The 17,547-nt window shown below is 38.9% G+C and overlaps 3 protein-coding genes across 3 annotated transcripts; 2 read left to right on the top strand and 1 right to left on the bottom strand.

Moving 5' to 3' along the window:
• Window positions 1–187: 187 nt before the first annotated feature.
• Window positions 188–5,260, top strand: LOC139938194 (tRNA-dihydrouridine(20a/20b) synthase [NAD(P)+]-like). Its single transcript, XM_071933628.1, has 2 exons — window positions 188–388; window positions 2,506–5,260. The coding sequence occupies exon 2, from the start codon at window positions 2,534–2,536 to the stop codon at window positions 3,569–3,571; it is 1,038 nt and encodes a 345-aa protein (XP_071789729.1). The 5' UTR covers window positions 188–388; window positions 2,506–2,533; the 3' UTR covers window positions 3,572–5,260.
• Window positions 5,261–5,664: 404 nt separating this feature from the next.
• Window positions 5,665–11,176, bottom strand: LOC139938287 (protein STPG4-like). Its single transcript, XM_071933745.1, has 7 exons — window positions 10,904–11,176; window positions 10,139–10,213; window positions 9,504–9,752; window positions 8,589–8,662; window positions 8,343–8,397; window positions 8,063–8,170; window positions 5,665–7,637 (listed from the first exon to the last, which is right to left on the bottom strand). The coding sequence occupies exons 1-7, from the start codon at window positions 11,024–11,026 to the stop codon at window positions 7,524–7,526; spliced, it is 798 nt and encodes a 265-aa protein (XP_071789846.1). The 5' UTR covers window positions 11,027–11,176; the 3' UTR covers window positions 5,665–7,523.
• A 2,366-nt stretch (window positions 11,177–13,542) lies between these two features.
• On the top strand, window positions 13,543–17,054 carry LOC139938102 (galactosylgalactosylxylosylprotein 3-beta-glucuronosyltransferase I-like). Its single transcript, XM_071933515.1, has 4 exons — window positions 13,543–13,678; window positions 15,064–15,662; window positions 16,089–16,385; window positions 16,915–17,054. Exons 1-4 carry the CDS (start codon window positions 13,591–13,593, stop codon window positions 16,993–16,995), a joined length of 1,065 nt encoding a protein of 354 aa, XP_071789616.1. The 5' UTR covers window positions 13,543–13,590; the 3' UTR covers window positions 16,996–17,054.
• Window positions 17,055–17,547: the final 493 nt, after the last annotated feature.

Raw genomic sequence — 17,547 nt, 5'->3', positions numbered from 1 at the left:
TGTACATCTTTGAATTCTCACATTTGTGAAGGAAACATAATCAACACTTTAACTTATTCCAAATGTTATTTTAAAAAAAGACTGGATCTCAACATTCGAATGGTGTCGCGGTTGCACCCTCGCACCATCTCGCACGTTGTAAAAAGTTTTAACAATGTTGCATTATAGTTAATAAAAACACAATTGGCGCGTCATACCTCCTCTCCAGCTAGCTAGCTATGTGCGCAACACATGGTACAAACTAAAATGGCTGACTACGGTAAAATGGGATTCGAGGACAACTTCAATCCCTCACCAATCGTTAAAACACAAGCTGTCGTGACCTTAAAACCACCCGTGCTGAACGAGAACACTGGCGAACAGTCTCAGAAGTACCTTGTTTCTTTGGGTAGGTAGTGAATTATAATTTTATAATTCTTACGGCAGTTTAATTGCACGACCACCACTTACTGTGTACACAACACATCGGGCAGGCAGCCCGTCAGCAGCACAGCTAACTAGACAACAAAAATAAAGTGGAAAATTCCTTGCCATGTAAAAGTTTTGTACACTACAGACCCCCGTCAGAGTGATTCAGGTTTCTATGGCACAGAACAAAACCAACATTGTTTTCATAAAAAGAGTAGTCCGAATCAGCTACATCATAACGATTTCTATCATAACATTATGATGTCGGACACTTCGTACCTTTGCCACTTCGTACCTTCGGGACACTTCGTACCGTAACCAAATTGGTCACTTCGTACCGTGGGCGGGGTACGCGTACCGTGGGCAGGGTACGAAGTGACCATCAGCTGAGTCACTTCGTACCTTTAGCCGAGTCACTTCGTACCTCCATTAAAATGTGTATTCCTTAATAATTTAATGTTCGTTGAGATAAAAAATTAATAATAGGCTACTTAATGAATTATAATTTTTGTTTGAGTATGTGAATGTCATTTTTAATGTGAAACTAATATTTTGTATAAGTTAATTACCGCCAAGGACAACATCTTTCGCCAATATTTTTTACAAATATTTTAAAGTCAAACAATCATGCAATCGTCAAAATGGCTCCTTGGTGTCCCAACAAAATAGTAACAGTTGGATTGTTTTGCTTTTATTTCATAATCATCCGATCATAAAGCACAAAAAAAATCATAAACGATGCAGAAATCCCAAATTAGTACGAAGGTAGGAAGTGTCTCGTGAGAAGGTACGAAGTGACTCGTGAGAAGGTACGAAGTGACTCGTGAGAAGGTACGAAGTGTCTTGTAAGAAGGTACGAAGTGTCCAAGGTACGAAGTGTCCAAAGTCACTTCGCACCTTGAAAAGGTACGAAGTGGCAAAGGTACGAAGTGTCCTGACACCTAAAAGTAAAATGCAGTGCAGTGAATGTACTAAGATGTGCAGTCTGATTACTTCTCTAGAAACTAGTAGAAGGCTCCCCCGTTCCTAACAAAGTTCCTTATAGTTTCTAGAAGTACAGTCTGATTATGTGCACTGCAGTATAGAATGTAGTTGCGATAACGTAACCCTCCTCCTGACGGCCTTCGGCGTCGCCGTCGGGAGGAGGGTTACGTTATCGCATATAGAACGTGGCATCCTTTTCTTTAAAGAATTTACTTGATTGTTTTTTAACAACAATTAAATGATATCCAGAGATAGGGGGCCCGGGTTGAAGAAGAGTAGTGTATGGCTGAAGTAAATTTTATTGTGTATGGTTTCTAACCCTAGTCTAGTGTAATTCTATATCATTTTATTGGTATTCTTCAATAATTGCTCAGGCAGTGGTACTGTAGTATACTATGACATTGGTCTCTGTTGATTACCTACAGGCTACACTACGTGCTGATATAATTGTAATATTGGAGCAGTGTACATTTGTACACATTAAACTGTGTTGGCAGGAGAGCCGAAGTCACTGACCAGTGAACACAAATTTTGAGATTGCACATTCTTTCTTCCATACGCCGATCGCAGCTCTACGCAAGTCACAGTCCCCGCCACTGTACTAATATGAAGGAGAAAAAAATGAAGAAAAAAAACAGTTTCCCCTATATGTACAAAAACTGAAACTTTGAAAGTATGTTCATCCCATGTGCTTTACACTACGTACTCCTTCAGTTTAGTTACTGAAGATATCAGTAGTATTTTTTTGTAAACAGAGACTGACACTCTAGTGTACCATGTACCTGCATGGAGGTAGCATGGTACCAGCATGCTGCAGTCAGGGCTATACTTTGACCTCTGTGTTTTGTTTGTATGACCAAGGTTTGATACATGGTTTTACAACATGAGTAATAATTTGAAAGTCCTTTTCTCTATGCTACACTTTTTGAAGTATTATTGATTTGCCCAATCAATCATAAAGAACAAGTGTCACTCATGGTAGCACTGTAAATGTGGTCTGCCATGCTACAATGTGCAGAGTTCAAGTCAATACAGTCTGCAGATTTATGAGAGAGAGTTGTTATTTCATTCTAATTTTTATATAGATTTTCAATTTGTTTTGATGCCCTACAGCAACAGATTTCGGACAGTGGATTGTTTGATGTACTCAAACTTAAAACATAGAATCACCATGAAGGGAACTTATGAAGACTCGACTTTCCAAAGTCGATCCATTACGGATCTGTTTAAGCAGAAGGAACCAGTGAAGATGTGCGCCCCGATGGTGAGGTACTCCAAACTGGCTTTTAGAACACTGGTTAGGAGATATGATTGTGATTTGACTTTCACGCCGATGATCATGGCAGATAGCTTTGTCAAATCAACCAAGGCAAGAGACAATGAGTTTACAACAAACAGAGAGGACAGACCGCTGATTGTTCAGTTTGCAGCCAAACATGCGAAGGACTTGGCTGATGCAGCAGAGGTTGTCGGGCCTTATGCGGACGGAGTCGATCTGAATTGTGGTTGTCCGCAGCGCTGGGCAACGTGTGATGGTTATGGTGCTCATCTCATTAAACAGCCAGAGCTAGTCAGGGACATGGTGAGGCAGACCTGGGCAAGGACGGGCAGCGAAGACTTCACCACATCAATCAAGATAAGAATCCATCGAAATCTACGCGACACCGTGGACTTGTGTCAGAAGGCAGAGAGTGCCGGGGTCTCTTGGATTGCAGTTCATTGCCGAACCGTTCATGATCGAACCGAACCGGCAAACCATGACGCCGTGAAACTCATCAAAGAGAGTGTTGGAATACCTGTGATTGCCAATGGAGATATAAAGAGCTTGACCGATGTTCATAGAGTTTGCGAGCAAACGGGTGTCGATGGTGTCATGGCTGCTAGGGGAATCCTAGAGAATCCAGCAATGTACGCTGGTCACACTGTAACACCAATCGATTGTGTGCAGCAATGGGTTGATATATCGGTATCTCTGGGTACACCGTTCCAGTATTTTCATCATCATCTTATAAACATGATGGAGAAGGTGTTGACCAGAGCAGAACGGCGGGTCTTCAATGTTATTACTAGCACTGCTGGTGTCATGGATTACCTTGAAGAGAACTATGGTATAAGATGCTCTTCGGAAACACCAGGAACTGATAGTCTTTTGATAAATGGAAAACTAACTGAATCATAATATATTAGTAATGTTTCTGTTTGCATCATTTCCATGATGTACCAATGCAATTTCATCTTTGAGAGGGCAAGGCCATTTTCATCTAACAAAGGGCTCTTCCATTGGAAATTTTTAAAATAGCTATAGAAACATTCGAAGGGGCACCAAGGTTACCAAGGTGTCCTATGTTACTAGGGGCAACATATGACATTGCCTCTTCGGCCTCCATGTCCAGGCCTAATACTTCACGGAGGCAACGGAGGCGATTGCCTCCGTTGCCCCTTGCCATTGCCTTGGTGCCCTTAAAATGCACAAGTAGAAATTTACAATTTCCTCATAGGGTGCCCTTTGCTAAAGAGAAAATGCCTTGGTGCCCTTGCCATTTCAAAAACGAAGCAGACAGCCCTGCATGTCACTCCATGCCTGATTCAATGAACATCCAAATTCAATATGACAATTTTACCAATACCAAAGAGAACCAATGGCCAAAAGAGGATGCAATTACATTTTTTGTTCTAACAGAAAACAATTAATTTTAACCTCAGAATTTGACCCTAAACCAAGAAAGAAACTGAGAGTCCTCCTAAATGTAGTAAAATTTAGTAATGAAGGTGGATAGAATTGCACATGACATTAATGGAATTGGGTAAGACAAGTCATCCTGATGGCCTTTAAACAGTGCTCTGTGAACAGGGCCCAATTTCATAGAGATGCTTTTAAGTACAAAATGTTACAAAGAACAACAAAACTATGCTTACAAGAATAAGGTTTACGATCTCTTATGTATCGCCTTTGATTGGTTTTCTGCTAATTTTTGCTTAGCAGAAATGTTTTAAGCAGTATTTTCTGCGTTAAAGACCAGTATCCTCATTTGGTGTATCCAAATATGATGTCTAAAAATAAAGACCTGTGAGCATTTTGGCTCGATTGGTCTTTGGGGTTGCAAGAAGGTATTGAAAGAAAAAACACAATTTTTTGCATAGAATGTTGTGCTTTCATACTTGAGAAAGGCTTTCAGATTATTGGGTGAAAAGTGACCTCTTTCTCTAAAACTACACTACTTCAAAGGGGTCATTTCTAGCAATGTTTTATAACAACAACAGCTATCCATTGCTCTTTACCAAGTAAGTTGTTATGGTTATCAACTTGAGGAGTAATAACCAGAAGTACACCCCGCCATTAAGCAGCTATGTGATGTCTGCTGCCACCTAGCGGTCCGAAGTCGTAACATAAACAATATCAGCCGTATTTTGCATATAGACAAAAGTATGGGCAAAAAACAAAGGAAATTAACCATAAGACAGGTACATTCTGTAGATTTTTTAATGATTTATTTTGATTATTTTTTCATGTTTGAGAAAAACATTCGTCTGGATTGGAAAAAAGTGGTTTTTATTATATTAAAAGACTTCTTGCAGAATGCTGGAATTGCTAACAAATTTAGTGGTATTTTTAAGTGGATATGTATTATTGTCAAGAAATACAATCTTCTGAATTGAATAATAAATAACAAAATAAAACTCAATGCTTTCGGAGTACTTTTATCAATGTGTGTCAAAAAAACTAAATTGATAACTATGATTATTAAGTCAATGGTTTTAGCCAACTTTAGTTATGTGAAACTTAATGTGTTAACTCGAAAACGGTTTGCAAAATGTAAGAAAAGCAAATTTCTTAAAGCCGTTTTTGTATGTAGCGTCTTATTGAGAATCTCAGATACTGTCAGCCTCATTAAAAGATGAGTTTACAATTAACTTTTTTTAAGTAAAATTAATTTACTTTTTCATTTCTCCTTGATGAAGAGGCGAAGCTTGACCGTATGAAGCGAAAACCGGGAAAGCTGAACTCCAAAGAAATCCTCAAGTCTCTCCATCAAACCAAGGAAGATGCGATGACGCGTTTCATCACCCAAGACGCTTCAGTGGTCGACGATGCGGACATTTCGGATACTTCAGATGTGACGACGATCAGTGACTTAAAGAGGAGGATGTTTCCAGAGCAACCTTTGACCTCTGAGGAGATTCAGTGTCTATTGGAGAGAGACTACTTAAGACAAGAGGAAGAAACGGAAGACAAGATCTCAACGATCGGTACTGGTGGATCATCGACTTAAGAGTGAGCTCCAGCCCATTTTCATTCATAAGATCCCAATTCGGATAAATGTGCATGTTATCTTTATGCCCCGAACGGAGCATCATTTCCCCATGAGGATGTATCATTCACCAATGCTGGTTTGTTTGGAAACGTTTTGCGTTGAGTGTAGGTATAGCAACGTCACAGAAAACTGTTATTATCGGGATTCTGCTGAGTGGAAGGAAGCAGAGATGCACTGTGTATCTATTAAAAGAAACTTCATGTGAATTTTACCACGTATTTGGTGGCAGAGAGTCTCTGAGACGGGGGCAGATCACTGAAATTCACCGTAATTCTAATTTATTTGAAGTTGAATGTGTGTACTGAGAGTAAATTTTGGACTACAATATAACTTACTTAATCTCTTCGCCCCCGGTGGGACATAGCCGTTGTGGTTACGTTATAATGTGTGTGTTTTGTGCGGGATGGAGTTGTAAGTATCAGATCCAACCAGAGAAATTGGTAAAGAACTTAGTATGGCTGCTATCTAGAACCTGTCCGTCGACATGGTTGAACCATACTGTCCTTTCATCTCTATAGTTGAACTTATCAGGAGCATAAGCCCCATCGGTATAAATTTTAGGAACATAAACACCATAATAGTTATTATGAAACTTGTCCAAGCAGATATCATAAACCCAGCACCCATAACATTCAAACTCTTCTTCGCGGAAATCGTGATACATGTAAATGTAATTGCACACAAGACTTGTTCGGCTATGTTGATATTGGTCCATCAGAACGGGTTTAGTTGGATCTTGATATTTTATGTTTAAATAATGGTATTTAGTTTGTTGAACAATTCTATATTTAAATATTTAAATGTAACACCTTTGTACTCGGAACAAATTGCAGAACCAACCGGAATTGTTCAGCCTTATCTTTTATTTATTTATTACAACAATTTATATACAAACAATAATTTATTTACAAAAGTATAATTTTGCATAAAACCATCAACATTTTAAAATCACACACTCAAAAAGCCTCATTCGACAAATTGCTATTGTAAACACAATGTAAGCTGTCAGTAATAGCCGTCAAAATATACAATAAAATTGCCATGTTTTAAGCTGCAAAAAAACATATGTTGCACATTTCACATCAAGTTTTACCATACATAAAAAACATGTACCATTTGCAATGCAATAACTGCATTTCTACAAAAAGAAATGCACTTTATAATTGAAGCTTGTGTTGCTTTTGAATAAACACCAAAACCAATTAAGTTTCAGATTACATGAACATGTATCGTTAGGATATAACTGACCTTATATAGATGATCTGACTGTCTGTATACAAAAGAATCAACAATCCTGTTGACATTTTTTGTGTGTTAAAATACAATGTTTATGAACTGAAGTTTGGTTTAATAGAAGTCTATATAATAATTAACATCGGTCATTTACGTGGGTCATTCCATAAATTAAGAGGCAAGTGGTTATGGCCCCTGCCTAATTTATGAAATAACCCATTTAGTGTACAGGTGTTTTACTTGATACTATTTGGTGTTGGAACTGTTGGTTGTTTAACTTCTTCCAATAGATTGCATGTATGTTTCATGTTGTTGAAAGACCTTAAACATACTTTTACGGTTAAATGCTTATGCACATAAATGTAAAGGCAATGTTAAAGGAAACACTGAAGCATTAAGGATCGTAAACATTGAAAAACTAGAATGATAATACTGAACAGTGTGTTAAAGGCTCTTTGGGTTGATGACCATGATGTAGAAATAAAGGTTTTCGAATAGGTTTGTGAAAAAAACAATCTGGTTTTGGGGTTTTAGGGATTGGGAATTGTATCAAAACTAGACATAGTTTAAGGAAATTTTGACTTTTCATAAATTAAATGCACTAGTAAAGAATAAACCGTGGTTCCTCCCCATCTTGGATATAGTGGCTGGCATTGGAGACTGGAAGGTTTTGTCGTACGATCCAGGCCCAGGTACTTTCTGTCATAGAATAAGAAAATAAAGTGTACACCATTAGCAGTGTGTTAAAAGTTTGAGATTGTTTGTTTATTTTGAAGAATCCAAGTTTAAGTTTATACACCGAGTGTATTTGGACTTAATGACATTTGGATTTCATTGTGATGAAGAGGATTCTTTTTCTTTTACTTTTCGAAATGCAAACATTAAATCGTCGGTTGAACCAAATTATTATCAGTTCCGAAAAAAAATCAACTTCTCTGAATCGGTTCTATGAATCGATTATCGATTGCATTTAATGTGAAACCAGGTGTGGATTTCACAAAAATAGTCCTAACTTAGGACTAGTCCTAGGCAATGCTAAGAGATAGGACTGGTCCTAAGTTAGGACTATCTTTGTGAAATCCACCCCAGGGTTGGTACGGATGTATGGTGAAGTGGAGACTTACCGTATGTGATGTTGAAAACCTTGGTGTCCGTGATTTAAAGCTGGATGATATAACATGCATGGTTTCTGGGATGTAGGCTTGGTAACGGTCTGGTGGTGGGTTCTTTGTCTGTTAAAACATGGAGGGAAATGGTTCTGAGAGGTGACATTTAGTTGGGTAAACTTTTACAACCGGAGGAAGCATTGATATAGCTTTAGAACAGACACAAATTGACGTTTCCTCGAACAAAACAAATACTATCAAGTGGTGTTCTTTCAGAAGAAATAATTTATATACTTACGCCTTGGAAATATATTGTGGGGAATCTCTGCGATGTAGATTTAAACATTGGGTGCCTACAAACAAATAAAATAACAAGGACAGTTATGAGAGAGGTATTTTTTCAGATTTCACATATTTATTGGCGTTTACAATTTGAAATCACCCGCGTATTTCTGGATAGACTTTCAATGTGTCAGGATGCGTATGGATACAGGAAGTAACGAAACATAAGTTTATATAATGAGAAAAAAAAAATCATATTTACTTCGATGGTTGCTTTTCACACGCCAATGATAGATAATTTTCCATTGGATATTGCGTCGGACAAACGTTGCACCCCTGCGTATAAAAGAACACACAAATGAAATGATCATCACTTTAAAAAAAAACTGCACGTGGTAGAAATCCTGGAGGAGATTCAAAATGGCGACGGAAGGAGGGCATTTTGGAGACCCGTCGACCAGAAATAATGTTTGAGCTTTGGTCATTGGTTTTACGTTATAGGTTCTACAAAGGTGATGTAAATCACCCAATAATTTTAGTAAAATTGCAAATACTAATTTATACTTCTTGGATTTTTTTAGAACACTTTTGCAAGGGAATATGATTCATGGGGGCTTGTTACCGACCCGTTTTTGCATAACTCTCAGAAATTGTTTAGGTCAACAAATGTTACGTCAAATAAACTTGCTTCGCGCCATGGGTCGCCAAAACACGTCCAAGTGTGAGGGAAATCAATGAACACTCCAACTTTACCCAACTTTTGTCAACCTGAAATAATGGCACCAATGTCAGACGCTCGAATGGTTTTGGGAGTCAAGTTGCACGTGCAAATTATGGTTAGCATTCAAACGCCGCTTCGCCAAAAATCGTCACTGCTGCCACGAATTTACATATTTTACAAACAACTTTAGTTGTCAGTCTTTTGTGGGCAAACACTGCATAACACACAGGGACATTGACTCCCGACAAGTGATGTCCAATAACATTGATGGGTGCTAACCCTCGTTGTACAAAACGGAATGAGACTATTTTTTCCTTCAGGCTTGGTTTCGTTACAATAAATTGCATTGGAGAAAATCAACATGGCCGCACATGGAATATGTCCATTGCCGTGCTTCAGCAGACGCTTTTGTATAAGCCCTGAACTTGAACCAAACTATCTGGTATTTATACCAACCTTGTCTTTAACTCCAGGTAGCTCGTTCTCGTCTCTAGAAGTGTTCTTCATGGAATATGTATATCTTGTCTGCTCTAAGTCGTATACCATGTCATGTGCCTCATAGGCACCAGGTAACAGCACGGTGCCTTTACGTTGGGTATCGGCGTCTTTCTTGCGTCCTTCCCCCTTGAAGGCATACGTCGCTGGCCGCTCATCGAGGTCTGCTAGAAAGTTGCGAGTCGCATAGGAACCTGGAATTGGCGTTTCCTGTCAGAGTTTTTTTTAAATGGGGAAAATTTTACGTCAAATATACTTTAAATCCTGCTGTTACGTATATCGCAGTTAGTTTTAGTAAGTTTGCATTGGGGGATGTTTGTTTTTGTAAATCCCTTCTGAAATTGTCAGACAGAATTAGGCATAGCCGGCCCTATATATAGACTCAAAGGAACACTTCCATTTCAAATATTAACTTGTCATAATCACTGTATATAGGGAGAGGCCTCTGACCGAATTAGAAAGCAGCCTACTTTAAATACTTATTGGAACATGCGATGTGCCGAAAACATTCGTGCTTTGTAAAGCGAAACGTCCGACTTGATCGGGAACATTTTTGTTTGACTTCGCGGGAACTTCACGAAGCGTCGATATCTTACCCTGATGTGTGCTCTCCACCATTGGTCTCGGCCCGATACCGGCTTCTCGTAGTTATCCTTCAAACTCTTCCGTCCCTGAGAGAAAAAACATAAGTGTTGTTTTAAAAGATCAATCACATGAATTTATCAATTCATGTGTATACCACCCTCATTACATGGGTGGGGCATTTTATTTGAAGTTCTTGGTATAGAGGGAATGATGCACGACCACGTGAACAAAGTTATCCCGCGATTGTCTGGCAATTGTACAGAGCAGCGAAGGACATTGGTTACAACAAATAAACAGACAAATAAACATGTATGCTTCTTATACTTTAGCCTGATTTCTGACATATTACCCAAGGGAAAAATCAGAAAAATTGTCCAAAAAATCTGAAAGTAATTAGACTATGTAGAGGTCAGCCCTTACTCGATCAAAATGTTCCTACTTGTTTTTCCCAAGGGTCAAATAATGTCTGGTTTTATAATCTGCATAGAGTTAGAGAGAGACTTAAATCACCACCAGTAATGACGTGACACTATTGTTTTTTAAACTGATTAATTCCAACCTCGTTAAAATATACGTGATGACGATGTCTCTTTTAAACCACATGATTTCCACAAGTGACAATAACAGTTGCATTTTATGGTGGAACCAAGTGAAGTAGAAACCTGACAACTGTAAATACAATCATTGGGTTATCATTGTACCCATGCGATACTTATCCCTCTCCATGGTCCCATCGAACACTAGGCGGATTAGTAGACTGTAACTTGTGGGTTTACCTTAAATTTTGTCTCTCTTTCCATCACACCTGTCTTGTCTTTCGTTGTCTTTAGACGAGTCTTGACTGGCCTAACCGTAGCAGGTTTGACAGCCGTCTTTCCCATCGTTGAATCGGGAACCATTTTGTCTGAAAGAAGTAGGTCTCTCTACAGGTTTGTTTTGCTCTTACAAAGTAATCCACTTCAGCCGGCACGATCGGTGTTACGGGGGCATAGGGCAGACCCCATAGGAAGTGTTGTATATGATAGTTCATTCAACACTGTGTGAGCTTCACTATGGTTACGACGAGCTATGGACTGTGTCGCACAGGGGGTTGTACCAATAAAAGTGCTTCTTATGCAAATAGATTATATTGATCATTGATACAATGGGCCAGCAATAGGATCCCCCGCGGCATGTTGAAGAGATAACTTCACTGAAGGACTTGTCATTGCGGCGGGTTAGAAGTGGAAAAATTACCCCATTCAAGTAGGATTGGGTTTGTTTTGTTTCTTGTATGTTATTGATGAGAGCCCAGACTCAGGTCACCACCAATGATCTCGATGTCTGGTTTATAAAAAAAAAAAAAGGCTCCATCTTGACTTGTATAAAAACCTTGCCTTATGATAAAACTATGCACGTCATGTAGGAAAAAATAATTGCTCCTTGATTAAACGACAGAAAAATTCACCAATCTCTAAATTATTCACGACACGTATATAGTAACTCCCCCCCTTTTTGGGCGAACTAATTGTTTTTACAAAGTCAACATTTCCATAAAACAATAAACTTCACTTTGTTGGGCGAGCTCTCGTCGGTATGTGAGTTGTGTGTGCACTCATATATGGTATCACCATGGAGAAATGGTAACACCGAACAGAGAGAGCATAATTATTTCATAACCAAGATATGGGCAACTTTTATAATTGTTTCCATTAAAGGGAAGGTACACGTTTGGTAATTACAAATATTAACTTAGAAACTGACTTGGTAACGAGCAATGGAGAGCTGTTGATAGTGCAAAACATTGTGGGAACGACTCCCTCTGAAGTAATGTAGTTTTTGAGAAAGAGGTAATTTCTTACTAAAATAATAAAAGACTTCTAGCTAGAAGTCTTTTATTCCTATCTGAACGCACACAAATTCGTCCAAGAAGTACTTTCTTTCTTCATTTTCTCGCAACTTAGATGACCGATTGAGCCCAAATTTTCACAGGCTTGTTATTTTATGCATATGATGGGATACACCAAGTGAGAAGACTGGTCTTTGACAATAACCAAACGTGTACCTTCCCTTTAATCTTCATCATAAGCTCAGTCAAGATGATTTTTGCATATGCAATCATGTCCGCCCGGACGCTGCTGCATAATGCAATTGTGTCCGCCCGGACACATTTGCATGTGCAGTTGTGTCCGCCCCGTGCAAAACCGTCCTTGCAGTAAATTAAACGCCCTTGGTCGACGGAACACGTTCGCTATTTTTTTTTTACAAGCTAAGTGCATGTCATGAATGACATGGGAAATGTTCGGCCGTTGGGTATTCGCTGCAATCATAACATACGTGAATATTCATGCTGCATATACGTAGGTTCAGTGCATGCACGCTCGCTTACGCGCGCACATACATGTACAGTCATGTACATGGAATCGATGTACATGTCCACCGGACGGTTTTTGCATAGCCCCGGACACGATTGCATATTCATAGTGTCTGGAGCGGACACTATTGCATGGCGGACACAATTGCATCTGATACCGGGTATTTGGGCTGGCGGTAAATATTTTCTCCTCATTTGGGCACATGCAATGCAATTCTCAGTTCGGGTTCGCTTGTATTTGTGAGTTGTTGTCTTGGTTTTCGGGGTAGGCCTGGGAGGGGGCTACATTGTCGTATTCTTGTATGGAAATCTATGGCATCTCGCTGAGTTTGAAGTGATGCAGTTTAACCATAGAGCAGCCCACTCCAACTTTCCCCACCATACTGACCCCAACAGGAGGGAGACCAGATGCGCTCTTAAAGTAGTCACTATTGTAAAATTATTTGCTAACCTGCAAGATGTAGGACCTCATCTATGGTAGGACCAACTGTGAAGAGGAGGACATTGGATGGGCAACCAGGAGGAGTCCCATAATATGGCCCTCGTCTGCCAAGTCTAATGGGATAGGCCCATCGTGTGGCCTTATCTATCTTTCATTTCACTTTGAAGAATATGCCGAGCGATTTATCATCTGCTGCAGGGTCAGAGGCGTCTATAATGGGAGTAGCTAAATTAATGGCCACACCCAAGTTTGACGTAATCCACTGTAAGCCACGCCAATTTCACAGAGCACGGGCAATTAATAAATAGATTATGCTCAACAATTAGCTGCGGATCATTATTTCTAAAATAGTGAGACCTTTTTATTTCATTTTAGAACATTGTTCATTTTTATTGTTGTTTTGGAGTTGTTGTTTTTCTTTCTTTTTCGAACCTTGGTTTTCCAAATGTTTCATGATTTATAAATATTGCACCGATCGACAATATTGGTAAAGGGGGCATTTTTGCGCAGTATGCGTTCTATGAAACGCCACGAGTTGGGCGATACCTAGACGACACATACTTCTCTCTTGTGACATTATGCTTGGGGAACCATTCTGTGGTCCTTGTCAACATGTTAAAAATGAAGTCATTTGAATTGAAGTGACTGATACAGCACTTCCCAACGAAATGAGGGCTCTTTGGCGACCTCGGACTTTTGTTTGTGCGTATTTTTTCTGCTCAACTGCTGGGATACTATGGTTGATTCTTAATTATAGTAAGTATACCTTTGACTGACATGTCTACCGAAGACATTCACACAGTGACAGTTCATTTATTTTGTATTAGGATTCGCCGCATGGTATTGTCGGCGATTCTTGAAATTGATCTGACTCAGCTGATTTATACACTAAACACTATTGAGACTGAGAGTGATTGAGTGATCTATCTTAATGATCTGCTGCTGATGTATATTGATTTGTGCATGCATGTTTATCTACTCCAATTACTTTGATTGATTGAATTATCGATTGTTATTTATTCTGTTGCTGTGTGTGTTTTTTTTTTAAAGTTGTTGTCTGTTTGTTGTTGTCTTTTTTTGGTGGGGGTGGGGGGGGGGGGGGCGGGGGGACTGGCGATGGAGGAAGGTGGTCCTGGGTTACTGATGACATTACTCCTAGTCCCTACAGTACTTAGAGCTATGATGAGGCTCGTTCAGCTATCGTCATCACTTCGTGGAGACGAGGGATAATTTTCCGTATGGCGCCACCACTTTTTCACTAGTTTTTACAAAAAGGGATATCTCATTTACTTGGGTAAATTAGATACTGTATTGTTTCATATCGAATGAAAAAGTGGTGGCCATATACAGGAACTTTTTCTGAGAAGATAGCTGAACAAATCTCATTATAGTTAGGAGTAGTCTTGGAGTGAGTGTTACTTACAGAATGAGGAGAGTGAGACTCTGGAGTTTGTGTTTGAAATTTATTGATTTTTTTTTATTATTTTTTTTTCACAACTTGGTAAGATTATAAGAATTAATTGTTCCACTGTCATGAGCAGGTACTTCCTTCCTCCATGTTCTGCCCAATGCATGCTAACTCAGTCAGAAGTCATGTTGTTTCCAAGGGCCAAGCCAACTTATGTCTTGGTTCCCAAGACCCAAGTCAACTTGGTCAGAGCCTCTATGGTCCTAGTTGCGATAATCCTCCCGATGGTCCGCCAGTCTTCGGCGGTCAGGAGGATGGAGGATTAAGTTTATTGCAACTATGATCCAAGTCATCTCTGTCTCAAGCCAACTAGGACCATGGCCTGACTGTACTGGAAAATGGTCAAATGGGTATTTTTGCTACTCCTAGAAGAACTATGAGGTTCGTTCCGCTGTAATCTACACGAGGAGACATGACTATAGCAGAACTAACCTCTTTAGTTCTAGGGGTAGGCTTAGGTTCCTGAGGCCATTAAAGATGTATGTATTTAAAGAAACTTAGGTAAGCTATAGAGTAGGTCTATGATTAAGAAAGAAAACAAAAATATTTGAAAATTTACAGTAAAACATTACTTGCCATTTTTGAACACAATTTCCTAAGGGTATGTTGATTTCACTACTGACATTCAAAAATCATATTGTTTGTTTCTTTTTATCCGCAATGTTTTTGTTAGATTCGTTATGTACTCAAATGGGGAGCAGTGGTGGAAACCACAAGCATCCATACCTCATGCATGCCATTAATCAGGACTACAAAGAAAAACAGACATTCCTTCATGATACCGAACAACAACTCAAAGAAGACAGGAAAAATCTACAAGGTCTTGCCGTCCGTCTCCGTCAACAGTATCCCGATGCCGTGGGAGAAATCACAGACAGTATCAACCCCAGAAATAAGAGCCTACCTACAATCTATGCCGTTACACCCACCCATACAAGACCTGTACAGAAAGCGGAGTTGACCAGGATAGCACAGTCGTTCCTCCATGTGAGAAATTTCCACTGGATCGTTGTGGAAGATGCAAACAGAAAATCCAGTCTCGTTATCAACTTTTTGAAAAACAGCGGCATGAAGTACACACATTTGAATTTCAAGACGCCAGAACAGTACAAGTTGGGTAAGAATGACCCCAACTGGCTGAAGCCAAGAGGTGTCGAGCAAAGGAATACTGCCATCGAGTGGTTATTAAAGAATGTGGACGCTACTAAGAATCCTGGGGTTGTTTATTTTGCTGACGACGATAACACCTATGGTCTTCAAATATTTGATGAGGTATGTTTGACATTTTTAACCCAAAACAATTGCACCATATTAATTGATATTATTTGCATTACCCTAGCTTAGGAATAACAGTGGTGTAATTCCATCATTGTCAGAAGAGTTGCCTCTTCTTCACCCCCTCCCCCCCCCCCATATGAACAGGTCTGGTGGCACCACTGGTTGTAATGTCTTAAAATCTTGAAGAAATGCCTTACTGAGACAGTCATTGATCTGCCAAAAACTCCAAAGTTTGCAACATTTCAATGTTTGATGTGCATTGAAGTATAGAATGCACTCAGTTTGACTCATTAGAAATATAAAAACATAAAGTGTTTGAAACAAAAACAACTTCACTACAAAAACAGCCAGGACAAGATGCAAGCCTCCAATATAATTACTTTATATACTTATTTTATTGTTCTGATTTGTTAATTTCAGATGAGAGACACTCAAAAAGTCTCCATGTGGCCAGTGGGTCTTGTAGGAGGACAGATGTATGAAAGCCCGAGAGTAGATAAGAAAACAGGGCAAATAATTGGCTTTAATGTGGGCTGGGAACCTGCACGACCCTATCCTATGGACATGGCAGGATTCGCCATCAATCTCAAGTTATTGCAGGAGAAACCATTTGCGAAGTTTGACTTGAAAGCAAAACGAGGATACTTGGAGTCTTCTCTGCTGGTGAATTTGATCAAAATGGAGGATTTGGAACCAAAAGCTGATATGTGTACAAAAGTAAGTTGCCTCTGTTTTTCATATTCATCATTCAACAATTATTTGAGGTATTTTTTAATTCTTCCATAAAGTCAGCAAAGCATTGTGTTAGCAATTTTCAAATGTCTTTCTTTTTTCCTTTGTAAACAATTTCACTTATTACTTGCTAACAGTTAACTTATCATTGAAGATCTGTTCACTCCTACTTTCAATACCATCATTTAAATTTAGTAAATTAGCTCAATTTAAATGATATTGAACTAGTAGTGAACAGATCTTCAATGATAAGCTACGCATTAATGTTTCTTCCTAAGTGTTTCAACACTTTTCAGACCAACATTGTTGAATTATAAAAATAAGAAATATTGTTTTGTATAAATTCAATTTTAAAGAAAGCCACTTACCAGAGCACTGGTCTTCAAATTAACTGTTTTCAGTTCACAGCTATATTTTAAATTTGAAAGAGCATTTTCCGATTCTGCATCCACATATATCTCTTGCAATCACATCAAGGTTTTTAACCGTTGTAAATATATTTTGTATTTTGCAGATTTATGTTTGGCACACCAGGACAGAGAAACCTAAACTGAAGTATGATGTGAAGGAGACAGATATACGTATAGAAGTATAAACAATCCACTTTGAAGAATGGAAACAATGGACTTGTTTATTATAATGTACCATGTTGCAATGATTCGCTAACAAGGCTGAAATGTACGAATTTACTTTTGGGATTACATGCATTGATCTCATTGAGTTTTCATGACTCACTCTGCAGTCATGAGTTTTGATAATGCAGTCGAGTATGTACTCCCGAGTGATGCAGTCAAAAAGCTTTTCGTTGGGTACTGTTTAGTACTATGGCGACTGACCAAGTATACTGAAGTAAAAGTTCTTGGGCCATTGAGTACAAGTGACTGAGTACCGAGTTTCTCTTGTTCCTGAGTACCGAGTCCAACAGGCAGGGGTACTTGTTTAGAGAAATACTGCAAAATAATGTATTAACATGTTTCTTATTTTTATAACCATTTTCCGGATGACTATGTATACTTGTTCAACTAACTTGCCAATAAATACATTAAAGATAAATTTATTTTTGAAGTTTTTCAGTGCCTTTTTTCTCTACTACAATAAAAACCCCTAATGGAATACAGTACATACTGATTTTCTGTGTCACTTAAAT

The sequence above is a fragment of the Asterias amurensis genome, chromosome 1, assembly GCF_032118995.1.
Source record: "Asterias amurensis chromosome 1, ASM3211899v1".
Lineage (NCBI taxonomy): Eukaryota > Metazoa > Echinodermata > Asteroidea > Forcipulatida > Asteriidae > Asterias > Asterias amurensis.
Note: the sequence above shows the minus strand (reverse complement) of the source record. Positions and strands in the feature narration are given on the sequence as shown.